Source organism: Vespula vulgaris, chromosome 10 (genome assembly GCF_905475345.1).
Source record: "Vespula vulgaris chromosome 10, iyVesVulg1.1, whole genome shotgun sequence".
In the NCBI taxonomy this organism is placed as follows: Eukaryota; Metazoa; Arthropoda; class Insecta; order Hymenoptera; family Vespidae; genus Vespula; species Vespula vulgaris.
The window spans coordinates 1,219,081-1,240,535 of NC_066595.1; the positions used below are offsets into that span (position 1 = coordinate 1,219,081).

The 21,455-nt window shown below is 36.9% G+C and overlaps 4 protein-coding genes across 8 annotated transcripts in view; 2 read left to right on the plus strand and 2 right to left on the minus strand.

Annotated features, from left to right (window-relative positions):
• The window catches only part of LOC127067091 (uncharacterized), a 148,966-nt gene extending 136,857 nt beyond the window's left edge, over window positions 1–12,109 (minus strand). The window contains exons 1-2 of the mRNA XM_051001620.1: window positions 11,304–12,109; window positions 11,088–11,142 (exon numbers count right to left, since the gene is read on the minus strand). The gene's annotated coding sequence lies outside the window, so the exon portion shown is untranslated. The remainder of the gene's footprint in view (window positions 1–11,087; window positions 11,143–11,303) is intronic.
• Window positions 7,923–10,622, plus strand: LOC127066691 (enhancer of split mgamma protein-like). The gene is made up of 2 exons (XM_051000713.1): window positions 7,923–8,607; window positions 8,729–10,622. The coding sequence occupies exons 1-2, from the start codon at window positions 8,533–8,535 to the stop codon at window positions 9,287–9,289; spliced, it is 636 nt and encodes a 211-aa protein (XP_050856670.1). The 5' UTR covers window positions 7,923–8,532; the 3' UTR covers window positions 9,290–10,622.
• Window positions 12,110–12,408: 299 nt separating the features above from the next.
• LOC127066680 (trichohyalin-like) lies at window positions 12,409–16,238 on the plus strand. Of its 2 annotated transcripts, none has more exons than XM_051000691.1 (10): window positions 12,409–12,477; window positions 13,511–13,591; window positions 13,661–13,834; window positions 13,982–14,176; window positions 14,352–14,536; window positions 14,619–14,739; window positions 14,822–15,029; window positions 15,098–15,429; window positions 15,492–15,659; window positions 15,742–16,238. In XM_051000691.1, exons 2-10 carry the CDS (start codon window positions 13,511–13,513, stop codon window positions 15,889–15,891), a joined length of 1,614 nt encoding a protein of 537 aa, XP_050856648.1. In that variant the 5' UTR covers window positions 12,409–12,477; the 3' UTR covers window positions 15,892–16,238. The 2 variants fall into 2 exon arrangements, with proteins under 2 accessions (XP_050856648.1, XP_050856646.1); XM_051000689.1 differs by lacking the exon at window positions 12,409–12,477 and adding an exon at window positions 12,971–13,348.
• Window positions 15,944–21,389, minus strand: LOC127066674 (IQ motif-containing protein H-like). Of its 4 annotated transcripts, none has more exons than XM_051000674.1 (9): window positions 20,913–21,389; window positions 19,778–20,837; window positions 18,522–19,695; window positions 18,193–18,448; window positions 16,958–17,167; window positions 16,714–16,847; window positions 16,471–16,641; window positions 16,284–16,383; window positions 15,944–16,198 (listed from the first exon to the last, which is right to left on the minus strand). In XM_051000674.1, exons 2-9 carry the CDS (start codon window positions 20,219–20,221, stop codon window positions 16,006–16,008), a joined length of 2,682 nt encoding a protein of 893 aa, XP_050856631.1. In that variant the 5' UTR covers window positions 20,222–20,837; window positions 20,913–21,389; the 3' UTR covers window positions 15,944–16,005. The 4 variants fall into 4 exon arrangements, with proteins under 4 accessions (XP_050856631.1, XP_050856632.1, XP_050856634.1 ...); XM_051000675.1 differs by having other exon boundaries at window positions 19,778–20,245; window positions 20,895–21,389; XM_051000677.1 differs by having other exon boundaries at window positions 16,277–16,383; window positions 19,778–21,389.
• Between the last annotated feature and the right edge of the window lie 66 nt (window positions 21,390–21,455).

The window sequence follows — 21,455 nt, forward strand, 5'->3', positions numbered from 1 at the left end:
AGAAATGCACTGTCACGTACGTTTTTTCCTTCTCTCTTTTTCTCTCTCTTTTTTAAAAATATATCTTGCTCTATCGATCGCGATAAAAAAAGAAAAGAGAAACTATATACATAAATACACACACATATATATATATATACACATATACACATATATGTATGTATAAAATGCAATTAAAAAAAAACAAAATAAAATAAAACAAAATAAAATAAAATAAAATAAAATAAAAAAGGACGAAAGAGAGAACGAAGGAACGAGAGGGAAGAAAAATATGCGATTATGTCTCGATATATTCTCGCGTCTGACTCACCTCGTGCCAGCACGTGTTCTACCTGCTCCACCATAGGAAGAAGATCGCGTCGCGAGTCTCTTTTAACTCCCCCTCCCGCCTCTCCTTGTCCTCCTCCTCCTGACCGAAAGGGAGCGCACGCACACGTACGAGAGATAAAAAGAGAGAAAGAATACGATACAGAAAGAGAGAGAGAGAGAGACAGAGACAGAGACAGAGAAAAAAGAAAGAAAGAGATCTCTATGTATCTCGTTTCTTCTCTTTACCAAAGGCCACGACTGTTCTTCTTTTCTCCCTTCTCGTCCTAACCTCTCTCCCTCCCTCCCTCCCCTCCTCACCCCGTCATGAATAAGAAGAAGAAGAAGAAGAAGAAGAAGAAGAAGTTCGTCCTCGTCTATCTCATCGGTATTCGAAAGGTTTGCTCCGGTCTCGTGGGAAAATGAGGCAGGTGGTAGTTAGATCTCCGAGTTCAGGAACGAGAAATGTGCTGTGCTTCTCTCTCTCTCTTTCTATCTATCTGTCTTTCTCTCTCTCCTCCCTTTCTCTCCCTTTCTATCTGTCTTCTCCTTCTCCTCTTCTTATTCCTTCTCCTCACACACGCACCTATGTACCCATACGTAGGTACACATACATACATACACATACACAATCTCATTCATTCGAGCTCACGCACTCGTTCACTCACTCACTCGCGAACGAGAGAAGCCCCGGCAGGTACATATTTTTGTTCGATCACCGAGGCAGGATCAATTAACGGATACTCCCCTTTAACGAAGACTTCCGGTTCGATTAAAGCGAAATCACGAAGTACTATTACTCGCGGTGACGCTTATCTTCTTCTATTTTTCATTTTATTGTATTTTATTTTATTTATTTTATTTTATTATTTTCTTTTTTTTTTATCTCATTTTATTTTCCTCTTATTACATGGGCAACTTCGGTGTTCGAATTTCGCTGTTCGTATGACTATCGCGTATATAAGAAAGAGAAAGAGAAAAGGAGAGGGACGATGAATTTACGAGCGAAAGAAAGAGATAAAAAAAAAAGAATAGGGTAATCAAAAGCAGATCGTAACAAACGTAGTCGTCGTCGTCGTCGTCGTCGTTTCTCTCTTCCTTTCATTTAATGAAGAATATAATAAATTTCCGAAAAAGGCATCAAATTGATACAAAGTACGTTCTCCCGTTCCATATACATACATATATGCATACTCCGATGACTCTGTGCCAGTTTTACATACAAAATCCACATATATCTACTTTAAATTACGATTACGATTTTATTTTTATCTTCTTTCTCTTTTTCTTCCTCTTTTTTTTCCTTCTCTTACGCCTTTCCCCTTATTTCACTTTTTCGCATCATTTACCTCTTATTGCAATATTTTCACTACGGAACATTTTCAGAACGAAAGTCACCACTCTCTTTTGAATTTATTAACGAATAATTAAGATAATTATTCCAAAAGATCGCTCGTGCTTATGCTCGATTAAACTTTTCGCAGCGTTCACAAAACCAAAGAAAAAAAAAAGAGAAAGAAAGAAGAAGGAAAAGAGATCGGAAAAAAGAAGAAAAAATGCAAGAAAAAAGATCGCGAGGGCGAATTAAGTCGATCGGAATGTAAAAAAAAAAGAAAGAGAGAGACAGAGAAATATCAAGACGATCGAGAGAGAAAGTGGAGAAGGATCTACCAGACGGAAATGACGAGAAACGATGAGTCAGCCTCCTAGGAATTTTCGGGATAAGGCTTCACGATCGTCCTACCTGAGGAGATCAACGGTTTATACATGTAGGTGGTCCTTCTCCATATATCCTACGTTTCTGTAAAGCACGACGTCACGTCACATACACGTATCACGTAAAGAATCATCCTCTCGATGATCGATCATCGATCGATTTAAAGAACGTGCGAACTGTCTTGTAATCATTGATATCCGAATATCGCGTCTCGAATTCTCTCTAAAGAGATTCGATAAAGATGCACCGATCGATATCTTGACTCATCATCAATTTACTCTCTACTTTCGCGAACAACAGTATGTGCAACGAAGTATATACTCGTAAATACATCTTTAGTATACATACGGACGTACATAAATACGGAAAACGTAGAGAGATTCGATTTCCCCGCTGTCTAAATAAACTTACTATTCTCAATAATTTCCAGAATACCGATGAACGATCAACGAGGCACTGTTACATTCGTCTACTGCCATGATTACTTTCGTAAAATCAGCGTGAAAATTCTAACTTGACGGTTCGTTTCCGAGGAGAACCGGTCGTCTCTTATCGAGACAATTTTTTATGGGAAATAAAAGATACGCGTTGAACTTGTCTAGAGAAACCATGTCATTGCCTTCTCTCTCTTCTCTCTCTCTCTCTCTCTTCTTTCTCTCACTTTACTTCCTTCTCTACATTCAATAGTAACAATTTACTTTTTACCGTAAAATCCAAATTACACACCGTTTTATACGCTCATGCTTGTTTTATCGCCGTTATATACCGCTTAGTGTTACATATACTTGGATATAACAAAATTCATAGTTGCATTCTTCCGAGGGTTACACGAAAAAGGAGAAGAAGATAAAAAAAAAGAAAAGAAAAAAAAAGAGAGAAAGAGAGAGAAAGATCTTTAATTTCCAGTGTCTAAGGCCCGTGCCCGATACAATGGGGGCCCACGGTATATTCATCGTCCTTCTCCCTTCTTTTAGGAGCACAGACCGGCTGCGTGATATACGCGTGGGAAAGCCGAGCACGTGCGCGATCTTGGGCCCGAGACCGGACCACAAAAGGGCGCCTTCGAGGTCCTATCGAAGCGAAGCCGCCTTCCTTTCCCCCGTTAAAGCCGAACAACAACGTCGGCTGCCGGCGGCTAAAGAAAAAGAGAGAGAGAAAGAGAGAAGGAATTCGAACATCGATTGTTAAGCGATCGAGCAAGCAAGCAAGCAAGCAAGCAAGCAAGCAGACAAGCTACTAATCCGCGAAATTTCTCCCACGAGATTTTACGAGAAACTTTCTTCGAAGTTATTTATTTTACAAGACTGAATTATATTTTTATGTAATTCCTGCTTACTTATCTCCAACGATAAAGTAAATTTCGATATGCAAACGAGAATTTAATAAATGTAACGAATACGATTTGCGATAGCTCGTTATCGCACGCGTGCTGTTTCTCTCTCTCGAGAAAAAAAAAGATATGGAGAGATAGATGGAGAGGGAAGGGGGAAGAAAAGAGAAGACGAAGAATACACGAGAGTCCTAAAAGTTAAACTCACGAGAAAGTGTTAAAGAGCAGCGCGGGAAAAGATTTCACCGTGGTCGCGCTTCCATGTCTCTCGTGGAATTGAAAAGGTCGAAGGTCACGGGAAGGCAAGAGATTCAGGTTTCACTTTGCAAGAGTATGCGGAGTTTCGAGAATGAGAAGAGGAGGAGGAGGAGAAGGATGAGGATGAGGATGAGGATGAGGATGAGGATGAGGATGAGGATGAGAAGAAGGTACGCGGGTATACGCGGAATAAGCACGGCGCGGCGTGCGCTTTGGTATTGTGAGCACGTGCCACGGCACGTAGGCACACTATTCAATTAAACGGAGGGCGAAAAGGGCATTTAAATAGGGCGAAGTGCAGAGGAGAGGAGGAACAACTCTCTCGCAGCATGTGCGGACGCCTGGCGCCAGGTGAAGCCGACGCTCCCGTGAGAATGTTCCGTTCCTCGTTTCGTTCTCCTTCCTTATTCGTCTTCCTTTCTTCTTCTTCGTCTTCGTCTTCGTCTTCATCTTCGTCTTCCTCTTCGTTTTCTTCGTCTTCTTTTTCTTCTATTTCTTTCTTTACTACGTACTACCACAAGCAACATCAAGCAACGCCAACTCTTCTTCCTTGTTCACAGTTAAGGTACTTCGCCATACTCGTAGAGTAGGTCACGGGGTTCACCGGTAAGTCTCATGTTTACGTCCAGTGGATATCTTGATTACTCGATTACTCGTAAAAAGGAACGCTCGAGAATACGCTCTATCGCCATATACATCTTCTTCTCTTCCTTTTTTTTTATGCTCGATCATCGTCGAGTCGTAAAATTCAAGCGATACAGAAAAAATGTCCACTTTTAAAATACCGATAGATGGATAGATAAATAGATAAATACACGCCAATCTAACCAACCCCAACTGCAGGAACTAGTAATGCAACACGTGCAACGAGAAATGAGCGGTCCTCGTTGCACGAGGGTTGCATATGACAGGGAAAAGGAAGTCGAGCGATCTCGATGGCACGTGCCAAACGACTGCTCTCGCGCTACTACTAACATATGTTCTCGCGAACAGCTGAGAGACGTGTATATGTACTTTGTTAATAAATGTCCTTCACTCATAGATCGATGAATTGTATGTGTTTACAAGCATGTAACCTACGTTTCATCGTAATTTTAGAATATACGTCTTATATAACCAAAACATGGTTGTTGTTAAAATTGATTTTGAACTCTTATATACGTATACATACATACATATATACATAGCTCGTATATTCTTACAAAAAGATCGGAAGTAACTAGAAATCACTGACCGAATAACTACTTCCCGTTAAGTCGATAATAAAGACGACGGCAACGTTTACGACCTAATCGTTACGACCTCTAATGGTTTTATATTACTCGAACGTGACTCCCTAGGGATGCCTCCAATTCCAAAAAGAATCCTCAATAGTACTTATATACATATGTACTCGCTACGGGCTGTTAAAGATGTTTATTGAATGCAGATGTCCAAACGTATTATTACTGGAATAGTTCCAAAACTGACGAAATGGAAACGACGTTTCTACGAACAATCCTAAGAAAACAATCAACTAGTTTTATGGACCTATCCGTTTGTTTATAATTAAGAGAAAGAAACATGAGTTATTGAAGATCCTATAGATCATAAAAATGAAAAACCTTTTCGATCGTCAACGTGAGATTTTTCTTATCATTCGTATCAAAGAAAAAGAGCGAGAGAGAAACAGAGAGAGAAAATCGTGAAAACATGATGTAAAGTATAACACGTCTCGAATATATTTCGACACACACACACACGCATACACGCACACACATCAATGATATCAATTATTTATGAGAGGTAAGTACATAATCTCGTTAGAAACGGGAAAGAAATGCGGCAAGAACGGCAGTCGATTGCCGCTTGCGATCGATCACTGTCGCTTGGATCTCTGTCTGTCTGTCTATCCATCTGTCTTTCTATCTGCCTATCTTTCTATTTGTTTCTCTCTCTCTCTCTCGTTCTCTCTCTCGTTCTCTTTCTCTCTCTTTCTTGGAATAGACGACTGCGTGTAACGCCGATCGTGGCATTAACGAGACGAATTATAAAATCGATTCGAGAAACTAGAAGATTCGTTCCGTCGCCTTTTAAATCGCTTAATTATAATATCGTGCGACTTGTTTCTACGATCCTCTTTGTAGATTCTTCCTTATTACTTGACGATTCTTTAAATAAATCTGACGTAACAATCGTTAGGAAGCAAATGAAAACATTCATAATAGATTGTACAAAAAAATTATACAAATTTTCGAAGTAACGTTGCTTCTTTCAATTTTGCTTTCAATTTTTCCTTGCGCCGTAGAAAATTTCCCCTATCGATTTCTGCAACCCGCAAACGCTGCAGTATCTATCGATCGCTCTTTTTTTTTTTATTCCTTTTTTTTCCACCCGAAATTCTCTTGCGACAGAAATCGAAACGTGCGAGTTTCGGATTCTCCAATAATTTTCGGAATCGAATAACAGGATAGAGAACCGCGCCAATTTCGCTTTAATTGGATCTCAACTTGAAACAGAAAGGGAGAGCAATAGAGAGAAATGGAGAGAGAAAAAGAGAGAAAAAGAGAGAGAACGTTCGATTTCTTTTAACGACGAAGGAGAGTAAAATGAAGGGAAAGGTGAAAAAAAGAGGCTGAGAGGGTGAAAAAAAGAGAGAGAGAAAGAGGAGGGAGATATCGAATCGAGTCGACTTTATCTCGCGATCTGCTCATACTCTATCGAACTGACGCCAGTTGTTAATGACGCGGTCGATCGTTAAGAGAGCGATGGACAAAAAAAAGAAGTGTATTCGAATGTAGGATGAGAAGGAGGGAGAGAGAGAAAGAAAGTCAGTGGCAAAGGAGACGAAAGACGAGAACGGAAGGAGAACAGGTAGAAAGAAGCGTGCGTAATTATTCGGTGCGAACGACGTTTAAGTACTCTGAACTCCCTTCGAAATAAGCGAGCACGATATCTGCCTCGACAGTAAGAAAAGAGAAGAAACGAAAAAAAGCTGAAGAAAAAGAAAAAATAAATGAGATGTGGAAAAGAGAAGAGAACGAAGAGAGAGAGAGAAAGAGAGAGAGAGAAAAGATATAATTCAGGCACCGTCTCTACCCAAAATTAGGCATCTCGAAGCACTCTTCCAACGATCCAACTTTTTTCCCTCTCCTCTTTACCAATTTATGAATTTTTCGAAAATACTACCTTGCATAAACGTGATATATTTTAGCACATTTTTTTTCATTTCTTTTTCGTTCGTTTTTTCCTAATTATAATACGCAAGCGATAACGATGATTAATGTAAAAAGAATAAGATATATGATATGTAACGATTTGATAAGAATGAAAAGAACGAAATAATTGATATATAATAATGAGTGCAAATGAAATAGCGTAAGAAAAAACAAGAAAATCAATGGAAAGCGAACGGATCAATTCTTTCGGAAGAGAATCAATTGTCATCCCGTAAAGCAATCACTTTCTCTCTCTCTCTCTGTCTGATCTATTTCGCTTAACAGCAAATTAGGGATGTCATCGTCGAATAGTGGGCTGGTAGTTGGCAGCGATGCCTCTTCCTCGCTATCAAGGATAAGCATCGTTATCTTTGCGGGCTCGCGATTCATGCCGCCTTCGCGCATTAACATGAGCGGAAAATGATCGATCGATCTGACCGTACAAACGGATAAGATCGTTTGGTGGCGGCGGTACTCTTGCGAACGAAAAGAGCAAACACCGAAAGGAGCACCACTACTAGTACGACTCTACCAGTATCAGGACCACCACCACTACCATCACCATCGCCACCACCACAACCACCATCAGCAGTCGGCGAGCCACCGTCAGCATCAGCATTGGCGTCATTGGGAGAGGCAACGTGCCGTGTAAGTCGGTGGGATCGCGATCTCACGAGAGGACGCCGGACTTGTGCCCAGCACGCTTCGCTCCGATGAGGAAGAAAAAGAGAGAGAGAAAGAGAGGGAGGGAGAGAGAGAGAGAGAGAGAGAGAGAGAGAAAGAGAGAGGGAGATAGCAAATCACGATAGGAGGAGGAAGGAGAACGGTGGTCAGGGGGGACCCTCTCTTGCTAGCTCGAGAAGGAAAGAAGGAAAAAAGGAGAAGGACGGAGAGTCTCCTGTTTGCATGAGACAGACAAGGACGAGGAGATAGTCGGTCTGGTTCTTCCGTACGAGCGTGCACGCTCGTGAAAGAGAGAGAGGGAGAAAGAGAGAGAGAGAGAGAGAGAAAAGAAGGGAGAAAGAAAGAGGGAGAGAGAAAGAACGCATACCATGGCGCACGAGACGAGGATCGACGAAGAAGGAAGAAGAAGGAGGAGGAGGAGGAGGAGAGAGATAGGCGATGCGGGTAGGTGCGAGAAGGACGAAGGAACGGTGACGATGGCTTGGTGTGGGCGCGTGTCTGGCAGCTGCCGCTTACAGGTGGTGTGCTTGCTTGGGAACCAACCTCTACGGACCGTTCCCACGGAAGGCCTGGCCCCCACCACGGTCCCTGCTGCCGCCCCTTTACCTCCCTGGTGCAGGGGCCCGTGGCTATATAAGCCGTCCTCGAACCCACCAGCCACCACAATCACGCTGATCGTTCAGAAAGGTCGACGAGGAGAGCCGCGTTTTAACCGATCACGGACTGACTCGCTCGACCGATTTACTTGCTCTCTATCGATTCAGTTTTTCTGTCTGTCCATCTGTCTGTCTATTTGTCTATCCATCTATCTGTCCATCCGTCTATCTATTTTTCTCTTCGACAGAGATCAAATAGTTCGACGAAACAGTGTGTTGTTATTGTTACTTGTTGTACGCAACAATAAAAAACTGAGTGTACACATCGAGTAGATACATATATATATACATATATATATATTATATATATAGTATATATATACTATATAAAGTGCTGCAAATTGGTGTTGTGAGAACGTTGAAAGAAGCGATAAGGGATTAACCATGCAGATGCACGAGCAAATCATCATGGTCGATGGCCAAGAACAGCCTATCTCGAGGACGTATCAGTACAGAAAGGTAGGTGTCATATTTCTTCCAAGAATGAAATAATCCGAATGAAAATTTTCCTCCGAGTATTAAATATTCATAGATGAAACGATAGTTAAGCTATAAAAATTCTTTATCCTTGAAATTACAGGTGATGAAACCGATGCTAGAACGGAAACGTAGAGCACGTATCAATCGTTGCTTGGACGAGCTAAAGGATCTTATGGTGACGGCTTTAGCCGGAGACGGGGAAAACGTAGCAAAATTGGAGAAAGCGGATATCCTCGAATTGACCGTTCGCCATCTTCACAAACTTCAGCGTCAGCAACGTTTATCAGCGAATCCGGTGATAGATGCTGATCGTTTCAGAGCCGGTTACACGCATTGCGCTAACGAAGTTAGCCGTTGTCTCGCGGCAACTCCTGGCGTCGACGTAGCTCTCGGTACCAAATTGATGACCCATCTTGGACACAAACTAAATTCGATGGACAAAACCGGACCGTTGACCATCCACGTGGCTGCACCACAATCCTCGCCTTCCTCATCGAGCGAACTCAGTTCCGACGAATATTCGATGCCTCTTACACCGGCCTCCAGTCAACCATCTCCGGTAAGGACGGACGTCGATACCATCCCCCAACAGAGCCATCATCTCGCGGAGGGTCTCTTACGAGTCGCTAAATCCGACGAAACCATCTGGAGACCCTGGTAAAAGCGAAGGGAAACTTTTCGCGTTGGCGTCGAAATTTCTCTTGAAAAAAAAAATTAAAAAAAAAGGTGGAGAAGAAGAAGAAGAAGAAGAAGAAAGGAAGAAAAAGAGAAGAGCCACGCCTAAATAATTCTCAACGTGAGACCGAGAAAAACGCTTGAGAATGACAAAGATCTCTCTTCGCGCGGTGCGACGGTTCTGGTGCAATTTCATCTGTGATTTAATACGGATGATCTCGGAATAATCGATAGACGAGGATAATTGAGACTCTCGAGAGTTTTATATTATTTTTCTCTTGAGAAAAGAGTTTCAAGATGACTCGCTTCCAATAGAGAAAGAAAAGGTACAAGAAGAAGAGGAAGAAAAAGAAGTTCGAGTATTTCTAAGAACGAACGATAATACGAAAAACAAAATCGTTCATCAACCGATGACGGAACCAAGATCTCCAAATGTATCGGTGAAATAAGACAACACGAAACGAAAGACTTCTCGATTAGTGATGTCCTCTTTCGAATATTCTATTCTCGCGTAATACGAACAAATCTACCTGAAGACCTGAGCTTTCTCCTTCGCGTTAATCGATTCGTATAAGATCGAAGAAAGTATTAAGATCTCGATATATATATATATATATATATATATATACATATATATGTGCGTGTGTATGTATGTATATATATATATGAAAATAATTGACCGTGATGCGGTAATAAGCAGCCACGGTTGAAGCTTTAATTTACATAATCCCGATGGTTAGATTTTTCTATTGTTTGTTTCATACTTTTATCGAAATACATATCTTGTTTATTTAGTCGATTTCCTCGCGAAAAAAATTTTCGAAGATCGAAGATTTTTGTGCCCGGATAAGTGCATTCTGTTTCCAATGCGCTAATTCTTTTCGTTTCTTTTTTTTCTTCTTTGGTAAATAGATGTAACGAGATGCATTGATTCTTAAATTCTTTTCTAAAACTTTTTGATTGACGTTAAAGAGAGAAAAAAAAACAAATACGATCGATGAAACAGACTGCACAAATTAACTCGCGATGAAAACGTCTGTTGTATATGCGTTTCCTCCTCCGTCAAAGCGTTAAGGCATCGGGCTTCTGAGATCGTCTTTTTCATTATTGTTAATAAATAATCGTTTTATGAGATATGCGTGTTAAATTAAAGATTTAAAAAAGGAAGAAAAAAAAAGGAGAAAATAAAAAAGACGTCGACGTAACTCGATTGAGAGGAGGATATTGTGATAGAGAAACGTGTACCTGTGATATTTACTGTAGTAGAGATAGTAAAATGATACTAAAGTTTTAATAAACATGTTTCCACGTCTATTCAACTTCTAGGTTATAAACATTGCATTAATAAACCTTGCTTTCCCTCTCTCTCCCTCTCTCTCTCTCTCTCTCACTCTCTCTCTCTCTCTTTCCCTATCACGTGATCGTCGCAATATGGCGTCGTCGTATCATAACCATAGCTCATTAATTTTTATTTTTTTAATCGGAAAGAAAAAAAATGAAAAGAAAAAATAAGGGAAAAAATGTATAAAAAAGAAACAAAGAAAGCAGCAATAATTATAAAGTCGACAATAAATTGCATCGAAAATTCAAATTAATGAAATCGATATACTCGAGTTAAATAGATCCTCTCGTCGTAAACAAGGTATATACGTACTTGTGTACATAGGTATGCATTCATGCATGCATGCATGCATGCATTCATCCATCCATCCATACAATTATCCGAGTAAATAACGAGGATAAAAATTGCGGAATCGAAGTGACATTGATTATAATGTACTTACTTTACGACACTTCCATGGAATCCGAATGATTCATTCCTTATCGTTTCCTCTGTTTCTGAAATGAAATAGCACTGTATTAGTATGCGCATATAAAAAAAAAACTCACGCTCATATGTATATATATATACATATATATATATATATACTATGTATATATATATGTGTGTGTATATACATATAACCTTGAAATATAATTTCATCCTAAAATCGACTGACCTTAGAAGAGAAGAAGAAAAAAAGGGAAGCGCGATATCTAACCTCGAAACACTTTCACATGAATGACTTCCAAAGAGAGAAAAAGAGATATCAAAGTAAATTATGAATACGCTCGATTACACTCGTACAATGACTGATGATGACTTTACGATAAGAGAGAGAGAGAGATAGAGAAAGCGAATTATATTATTACAACGAACAACACTCTTCGCGATGGCACGAACCGACGAAATTTACACCTCCAACTCACCGCACCAACATCTCGACGACGATCGATCAAAGAAATCTCTCCCTTATTTACTAGCCCGTGGCACCATGATAAACTTCCCCTTCTTTGAAATACATACGACACGATGTCTATGTTTAGTAACACTCTCGCATTACAATAGGACGTTTTGGCGGTGTGCCAAGACGAAACATCAATTTCAACCGTCCAATTTGAAACGCTTACGAGGTATTGTTTAACGAGAACTGGGCCAATGAAAAACGTCTATTTGTTCCGCGATACGAAAATACGCGGGATGTCGTGCGTTTTATCGCGGCAATCTGCAACATTTGAAGAAGAAGAAGAAAAAGAAAAAGAAGAAAAAAAGACTAAGAAGAAGAAGAAGGAGAAGGAGGAGGAGAAGAAGAAGAAGAAGAAGAAGAAGAAGAAGAAGAAGAAGAAGATGATGATGATGATGATGATGATGAAGAAGAAGTAGAAGAAGAAAAGGAAGAAAAAGAAAGATGAGAAAGATTCAAGTAGCACAACAGCAGCAGCACAAGTAGTAGCAGTAGTAACAACAACAGCAGCAGCAGCAGCAGCAGCAGCAATAGTAACAGTGTAGTAGTGTATCGGTAGGCTGGCTTAAGCCGCGATGCGGCGCTAACCTCGTTAAAATTCGCGAACACTCGTTAACGCCGAACGTAGACCTAAGAGAGGCGATAAGTTATTGATTCGTCGTAACCGGTCGAACAAGTCGAAGATCCGACCAATGAGCCGCAAGACGTGACTCGAAACGCGCCACGCGCCTTCTTTCTTTCTTTCTTTCTTTCTCCTTCTCTTTTTCTCTTTCTCTTTCTCTCTCTCTCTCTCTCTCTCTCTCTCTCGTCTTTCTTTCTTTCTCTTTCCCTCTCTCTCTTTCTCTCTAACGCGCGCCAAGAAACTCGAAGACGCCCGAAGACGATTAAGGTTAGCAACATCGGCACAGACTCGTCGTAGCACGGACGATCGCGACACAAATAACGTTACGAAAACGATCAGATCGTTGTCCATTCGTAAATAATAGATCATCGTTCGACGACCTCTCTCTCTCTCTTTCTCTCTTTCGTTGAGAATGCGCGGCAAACGCACGAGCTCCCTTCAAGGTTAATCGTCGATCGAAAAACGATCGCACGCTACTTAGCCGGACCAACGCACACGTGCCAAACGCGTTCGATTTAATATCGACTTCTTATTTCGATCTAACTTAAATTACGTATATTCCAACGATCTTACCACGTTCGACGACACGTCCTATCCTTCCCAATGTTCCACAAGCCAAAATGTAGCACTTTAAAAAGCGGGAAACTATCCGATCACAATTTATAGTCGTCTCTTAGCACGTGCTGTCATTACAGGTGTACGGTTGCGCTCCGCAGCCATCTTGCGGCCAATTACAGAAACCAACAACTACGAGCGCGTTTATTTACGTCGGCAAAGTAGATCGTCCAATAGCCGTTCTACTATCATTACCAATCTTTATATGGATTAATTAATTATAGTTTTCAAGAGCGGGAAAACATCGTTCTCGAAATTTTTAAATATCACTTTTAATGAGTACGATTTTAATCGATCGATCTATTTTTTATTTTATTATATCTACATTGAGTATAACGACAATTAATTAAAATTAATCGTTTATCATCGTTTCGAAATGATATTACTCGATCGTAAATAATGAAAAGAAAAATATCAAAATTATCGAACGAGAAGAATACAGTATTTATAAATATCTTTGACGAATGGTATTGATCGCATTTATTTGGTTTCCATAGAGTCTCCATATCAACTGGTCAAACATGTAAGATTCTAATACGTTCTATTAAGAACGGATCATCGTTACATACACACACAATTTCTTTTTTGATTTTTTTTTTCTATAAGACACATTTGCAGTATTTAAAAAATATTATTTTATTTCAAGTTATACATATATATATATATTATCAATTGTTCATAAAAGATGGTTCGAAGAAAAATAATTCAACCGGATATGCATTCAACGTATCATTTGGAGCCTGGACAAACGTTAGAAAATACTAAAGTAAGCTTGTTTAAAGAAACTCGACGAGTCTCTGTTACGTATTAAATAACATAACAACATTGTACACAGATATCCGAGAGGAAACTGGCATTGATAGCCTCTGAAAGCGCTTTTCAACGCTTCGTTGATTACGTTAATCAGCCGCAAAGATTGGCTGAAGAAAGGGAAGTAGCAGCAGCGAAATTGAATGCTATTAAGAAGGCAACTTATGAAATGTCCAAGACATGGGACAATACTATAGAGGTATCATATATTTGTAGGCTATTTTATATTTCTGTTTTTTTATTCTTTTATTTTATTATCCTTTTTTGATTTAAAAAATTAAAAAAAAAATGTTTTTTTTACATAATACAAATCTCTATAGAAATATCATATAAATATTTTCAATAGAATATCAAAAAGAGAAGAAAAGAAGAACTGTTGTCGAAAAGTCGAAAAGCTGAAGCAGAAAGAATACAATTTGTTAAAGACATGTCAATAAAGAATGAAGCTAAACGTGCAGAAGTAGTACGACAAGCACGAATGTTACTTCTATACAAACAACCACAGTGCAGACGGATCAATGGAGCATTGCTCGCATCGGAGGTATATAGAAGGTTGTTGGAAAAAAAAGGATTCAAGACTTAGGTCTGCAATATAATTTTTTGTAATTAACAGAAAGCAAGCAAGAAGATCAATTAGGTTCCTAAGTTTTGTAATCCCATTTTTAATATGATTTTTTTTTCACGCTATATGATAATCAATATCTTATTCATTCTAGTGTCTCAGAGAATTAAACGCTCAAGTTGACTTTCAAAAGACTATTAAAGAATTAGATGATCAACGAGAAGCTGAATACATAGAGCACATTAAAAATGACGTTGAAAAATATAAGCAAGAGGAGAAGGAAAAAGCGGAAGAACGTACGATGCAAATGGAAATTTATACTAAAAAATTAAAAACCCAGTAAGTTCTCTAACTTATTAATAAATAATTAAATTTATACGAAGACAGATACACGTACATATATTCATTTACGAATTTAAAGAATCGAAGAAAATGCTAAGATCAAAGAGACAGAAGAAAATGAAGAATTAAAGCAAGGAATACAAGATCAACGAAATATGAATAGAGATCTGCAACTTATAAAAGAATGTCAAGCTGAAGAAGTAAGCTTAGATACAGTAGTTTTCTAAGCAGACAATATTTTTTTTTTATTAATATATAAATACTTCAAAAAATTCTATATAGGAACTGAAAAGAAAGAAAGAAATGCAAAAAGTTTTACAAAATGCGATCGATGAGAAGAAACGTGCCGAGCTTGAAAATAAACGCGAGGAAAAGTTACAAGATCTAGCGGTTGACGTATACAATAGATCAAGATCTCGAATAAAAAAGATGATGAAAGAAATAGCTAAAAATCAAAAGCAATCCCGAGAAGACAGAGCAAATCTTATAGGTAAGAAGATTTTTACCAAATTTCTTAGAAAATTTGTATAATTTTGTAATCAAGTATAATATCGATAGGTGAAAAATTCGCGTCTCTCATCAGTCGTCGTAACGCCGAGAAAGAAAAAGAGAATTTCGAAAAGGCAGTCAATGAAATAGAAGCAATCGCATTGGAAAGACGAAAAAAACAGAAGGATCACGAGGCTGCGATAAGAGCTATTATAATCGAAGACAAATGTCAAGCTGAAGCTGCAAAAATAAAAGAAAAGAAGGAAGAGAAAGAGATTCAAACGTGGGAAACATTGCAGAGATTTAAAAGAAACGAATATAATAAGCAAGTAGAATTAGAAGATCTAATAGAGAAAAGGAATAAAAAAATTAATTATGCTAAAGATCTACAAAAGCATATGGTAAGAAAAATTACGATAAAACGATTTAAGAAAGATATAAAAATAAACGTATTTTTATTTAGGAATTACGAAGAGAGGAACGTAAACACGAGAAACAACTCGACGATGATTTCAATGAAATAAAAGCGGCTATAGAACAAATTAACAAAAGAGTATTGTCTTACAATCAACAAGTTTTAGATGAATCTAAAGGAGTGAGACCGCTTTATCCCATTTTGAAAGCGATCAAGGTATTAATGCACTATGTTACTAATTAATTAAGCTGACACTGAAACAACACCGAAATAAAATTAATTTGTTATTTTTTAATAGGAATGTAATGAGGAAATGGGCTTGATAAAACCAAGAAAAATAAATAAACCCACTTCACCGAAAAAAGTGAAACAACGAAGAATTGGAGTTCGTCGCGGTTGTACAAAAATTGTTCCAGAAACTCAAATTCATTATATACATGACTTATAAATATTAAGCATTGCATTAAATTGAAATCGTTTCTTAACGGTATAACACGAAGTAAAATAAATTAATTTATTCGTGTGGTATATACATAAATACACATTTTTTATAATTATAAATTCAAGTGAAAATACGAAGATATAACGCTTGTAATTGATCAACACACAGCATAGTAATTATTGTCGTAGGACCAGCCTTCGTATAGTAAGCTAAAAATCCTCGCCACAATGAAAAAACACCATTTTGTTTACTAGTATTTAACAATACTTTAATCATGCCTGGTGGGTTCGATGGTCCCATCCAATTTTGTATTCTATTAAAAATAAATATAAGAATATGATATTATAAGATAATCTATATATAATATTATCTTGCTAATATTTATCCTTACTACAAACTTTGTTTTCGCTAAGTCTAACGGTAGAGATGTAAGAGTCGCGACAAAACCGGAAATATTAGCTGCTAGAAATTGCGTCCCTAAATTATCTACGAAATAACCTGAAAAAAATTCATCGTGAAACAGGATTCGAGGAATGCTGAACGAGATATGAGAGAGACAGATAGAGAGAGGCATGTTTTATCTACCGGTATCTAACAACGCATATTTCGCTCGACTATATGTACCCAATTGTACACCATTGACAACAGCTGCTCTTCCAAGAGTAGGTATAGTACCTCTCCATAATGCTGTAATTCCTTCTTTTTTGGATATATCCATAAGAGCACTTAAAACATTTTTATAATTTCTACGTTTTTCTATATAAATGCAGAAACCATTTGGTTACTTAAAAATTCAGTGATTTATGTAAAATTTAAATTGAAGTTTACCTGGTGGTAATTTAACATCGCCTACCATTCGTACAAGTACAACGTCAGCAGGTATCCCAACAAAAGCACCAGTGATGCCAGACAACATTCCAATGCTAATCATACCACCATAGCTAGGACGTCCAAAATGAGTCCTAAAAATAATTTTGTTCTACTTAGCACATATATATGTGTGTATGTATGTACATGTATATATGTAAAACACTAATAACATATGTCCGATAAGTAATATAGGAACAATTACGTCCAATATTCCAACGTTGTCGAATACATTCCCAATTTGGTCATAGTATAAGTTATCTGACGAAGAAGAGCTGCACTTAATCCATCGTAAAACCTACGAGGATTTTTCATTTTAAGAATTTCACGTATAGTGTGTACGAAACTATTGTTCGTCATTTGCATCCGAAGTTTCACAACATCCGTCGGATGTGTCACTAATTGTGCCGTTACCCTAAATAAAGAAATTATTTTTTTCTAATGTCCTACAAAATTATATCTAAATCGTATAAAACTTCTATCCTTTTTTTGGTTTTGTTTTTTTTATTCAATTTGCTATTTATCTATTTATGCTACATTTATTAAAATACTAATTACCCAGCTATTCCACCAATCATAAATTTAATGGGCGCCGGTACTGTTGCCTGATTTTGTGATAAAAAATAAATATTCTCCATTAATATCGCGATATGAAAATTAATATATCGTTGTACTAATTTATAAAATTGTTAATTGAAAGGTTTTTCACGATTCTTTATTAAATTGTTTTAACCTCCTGTCCGTCGTATTGTATTATCATGAAAATATACAAAATGTTGCTCTTTTGTTTAAATAAGACGATTCAAATGTGATAAGCATTTATTTGCATTTAACATTCACTTGCATGGTTCATGAGACTGATCGGAATAATTTAAAGCAAATTTTTCAAAAAAGTTAGCTGCAATCAACATATTCGATTCTGACTTTTTTTTAATTGACAAAGCGTGACACATTTTTCTCAAGATATTATACGTCTTTGATAATGTCATTTCCATGTTGGGCGTAACGATCACCATAGTCCCAGTATTCTTTTTATCGCTATCGTGTAAAAAAAAATGAGAACCTTCTTTCTTTCTAGCTTCGTAAACGATCTAAAATAAATAGAGTAGTATGAAGAAATCGTTGATGTTCGTAAAAACGGAAAGGAAAAAATTATGTTTATACTCCAATATCTTCCATGAGAATCTTCAATTTGGGCCATGAATAAGAAGGCAAATTGACGTGATATAATTCACAAATTACTAATGCAGTTCTCTCAGTAGTTTCGTCCCATTGTTTATCATATATCGACGAAATTATTATTTTTTTTTTAGAATACTCCCGTACAACGATATTACCATTAAAAGTATTTGTCGTAGAACTATACAATGTAACAAGCGTTAATAGTTAATAAATATTATAATAGATAATAAAGATGACTGGGATCAAATTAGATCGTACTTGTAAGAACCATCGATGACAAATTTCATCCAATCAACGTACATTTGCGTGTGAGAATAATAAGGATGAATATTGAGTAATAATACAACCATCTTCTCCTTGTTATTATCGAAATAACAATAACAATCTACAGTCAAATATCCAAAGTAGCCTTGCTGTTGCAAAGCATAAGCAAGTTTATTTATATTTGGATTTAAAACCTCTGTATTCACTGTTGTCTGTGGTATCATAAAAGCGTACAATGGAAGGTTAAAGTCTGCAGAAAAGAAAAGTCTTATTAATATTAAAATTTAAAAGAGAAATTTTGCAAAGTATTCATCGTGAAATACCTAATTGTATTTTATTCGAAGTACCGGTCCATTTGATAGGTCTTTTAGTAATCTTATTTGGAATAAAAAGTGTTGCAGATATGGTACTTGAATTTTTTTCATGTGGTACAGCTTGCAACAGACATCCAAGCTTTTGTATGTGATTATAAAAATCTTTCCATGAATTATAACAGAGTTTGTTGAAACTCGTTACAATGGAGACAACTTTTGGTAAATGAATTAACAAGGCATTTAAATATTCTTCTCGTACATGAGAATTACTTATCCATTCGTCGCCATACTGTTTTCTTATTTCTCTGATCGTAGGCATGAATGGTATACTAATGTGATTGATCAAAAATACACCATAGTGTTTGCTGTGTATACCGAAATTCAACCTGATCAGCCATAAACAAACGTCAGTGTTTAATACGATTAGTTCAGCTAGATTGGCGCAAAGTTTCGTATAATCTCGTATATCTTTGGAATGAGCCGGTTGTGGTAAACCAAGATTTTCGATTATTTCACTCATTTTCGATAGATTTAACAATTCTTGTTGTAGTATCATATCTGGCCCTAACAAAGGTACGCAAAGATAGTCCGATATTCTAAGATCGCATTCGTCAACGATCCAAGGTAAAATATACGCTGGTTTTTCATTGATCTTTTTTTTGATAGCTGTTAAGGTGCTTTCCGAGCAATGTAAAATCCTAGATACATTCATGTGTGTACGTTCGAACGTCTTAGCTTGTGAAAGAGCAAGAAACGTTACGCGATTCGCTGTACGTTCTTGTGAAATGATAGAATCGATTATATCAACGTACATAGATAGTAAATCTTGCGTAATTTCGACAGGTAAAATATAAACAAACTCAGACATTTGATTACGTAGAAAGGAGAGTCTCAAAATCATTGAATGCTGATAAATATTAAATAATCTTGGAGAGTACGTTTGACGAATGTTAATGGAATGACCAATCGATGGAAGATGTATTATCACGTGTGGAGACTTAATCAAGTCGTGAAACTCTTTGCTTAATTTTTCGTTGAATACTCGACTTATGTCCAGCGACAAGAGCATTTTTTTCAAGTGAATAGCATATATCTCGCGTTTGTGTTTTTCGAATAACCATTTGTACCATAATACGCTAGCTGCTATGTAACGACGATACGATTCGTTCAATTGTTTACGGACCTTGTTAGATTACAAGGAAGAAATTCATTATTAAAATAAATTCGTTCGTTAATTAACGGAGAACGTAAGCATTACTAATTACCCAATAACCACGCCAACAGGATTGTATCAAAATGGCGGCGATTTTCTTTTTATCAAGAGTTTTTAATTGAGGCTTCCAACTCGTTATCCAAGGCCCTTCCTCGGAAATGTCTCGCAATAAAACAAGTAGATCTTTCTTCGACAATTTAAAGTGTACTCCACTTTCAGGTATAGATAGCAAAAAATTAAAGACCTTTGATGGATCCAAACGAAGCGAATATATCCGTCGATTCTTCAATATTTTTTCTATTTGAGGGGAAACAACTAGGTACCATTTCGATCTAAGTTGTTTACCAGTGGTATCGAGAACGTTAGACCATCCTTCGTTTTTCGTTAATTCTCCGTCGATATATCTCAAAGCTTGAATATGTGATAAATCTATTTTGTCCAATGACGTGGACGAACGTTTGTACTTTTTAATGATTTGATAGTAACTTTTTTGCATGGATGAAACTGCATTTTCTGTTCCCTGACAAATCCTTAATAATAAATATTTGTATAATACACATACACATACACGCGCGCGCGCGCGCCTGTATATATATATACATACATATATATATCATTTTTTGTAGTGATAAAAGAAAAAGAAATTGTTATAATATTAACGCAAAGATTTAAATACGGCATACGTGTCTATTTTGTCGTTGACTAAAGAAAACACTTTGGTTCGTAATTCCATTAAATCCTGCTTAAATTTCAAGTCAGTTTCGTCGAATTTCGTGGGTAAAAGATCTAATCTTTCCGATCTAATCTTCCCATCGTTTATAACCGATTCAGATACATTTCTCCATATGCAATGACAACGTTCCAATGACAAAATATTTTCATCGTTTTCCAATAAAGCATTTTTGCATGCTTCGTAAGCCGTTTTTATTTTTATCGGAAGTTTGTCTAACAAAGGCTCAGATCGACTCTTATTTTCTAATAACAAATCTAATTTCATTTCTACCCAAAATTTATCGCAATCTTCTTCGATCGATATTAATCCTTTTTGTACTTTATCATAAATTTCCCGCAGTTTTTTCAATTCTATTGGTTCCTCATTATCATTTTGTTTTCTATTAGACACGTGAATAATGGGATTAAGATTTTGAGAGAACAAAAATTGTTCTTACCTGATTTAGAAAAATAACCTAATAATTTGGACGATCTCCTTCTTTCGACGTAACAAATAATTCCTCAAGTTAAAACTTTGCCTTTGAATAATAAAAATGTTGTCTTTTATTAACTTTTCGTATTGCAAATATAAATCTTCACAAAGAATTTTTTTCGGAATGGAACTATTGTGATACATTCTCCCTAATTATAAGCTCGACATAACCACTAAGCTTATTAACAAGGGATTAAGAACTTTCGTGAATATGGCGCCTTTTTTAAATTATACACTTCTTTGAAATACGCATTTCTATGTGTTCAATTTTTATTACTACGTTGTCATATGCCTTGTAAAGTTACTATATATAATTATTCGATATTTTTTATATAATTATTTATACGAATAATATGTGATATTAGATCTAATATTGATATCGTTAATTTATTAATTCGATTAATTACGCGTATAGAAAAATATGCATACATTCGTTAATATTTTGTTTATATATGTTGACATAAATCGAACGCTATATTCAATTGATCGATTAATAATTATTCGAGAGTGAATGTAATAACTTTGA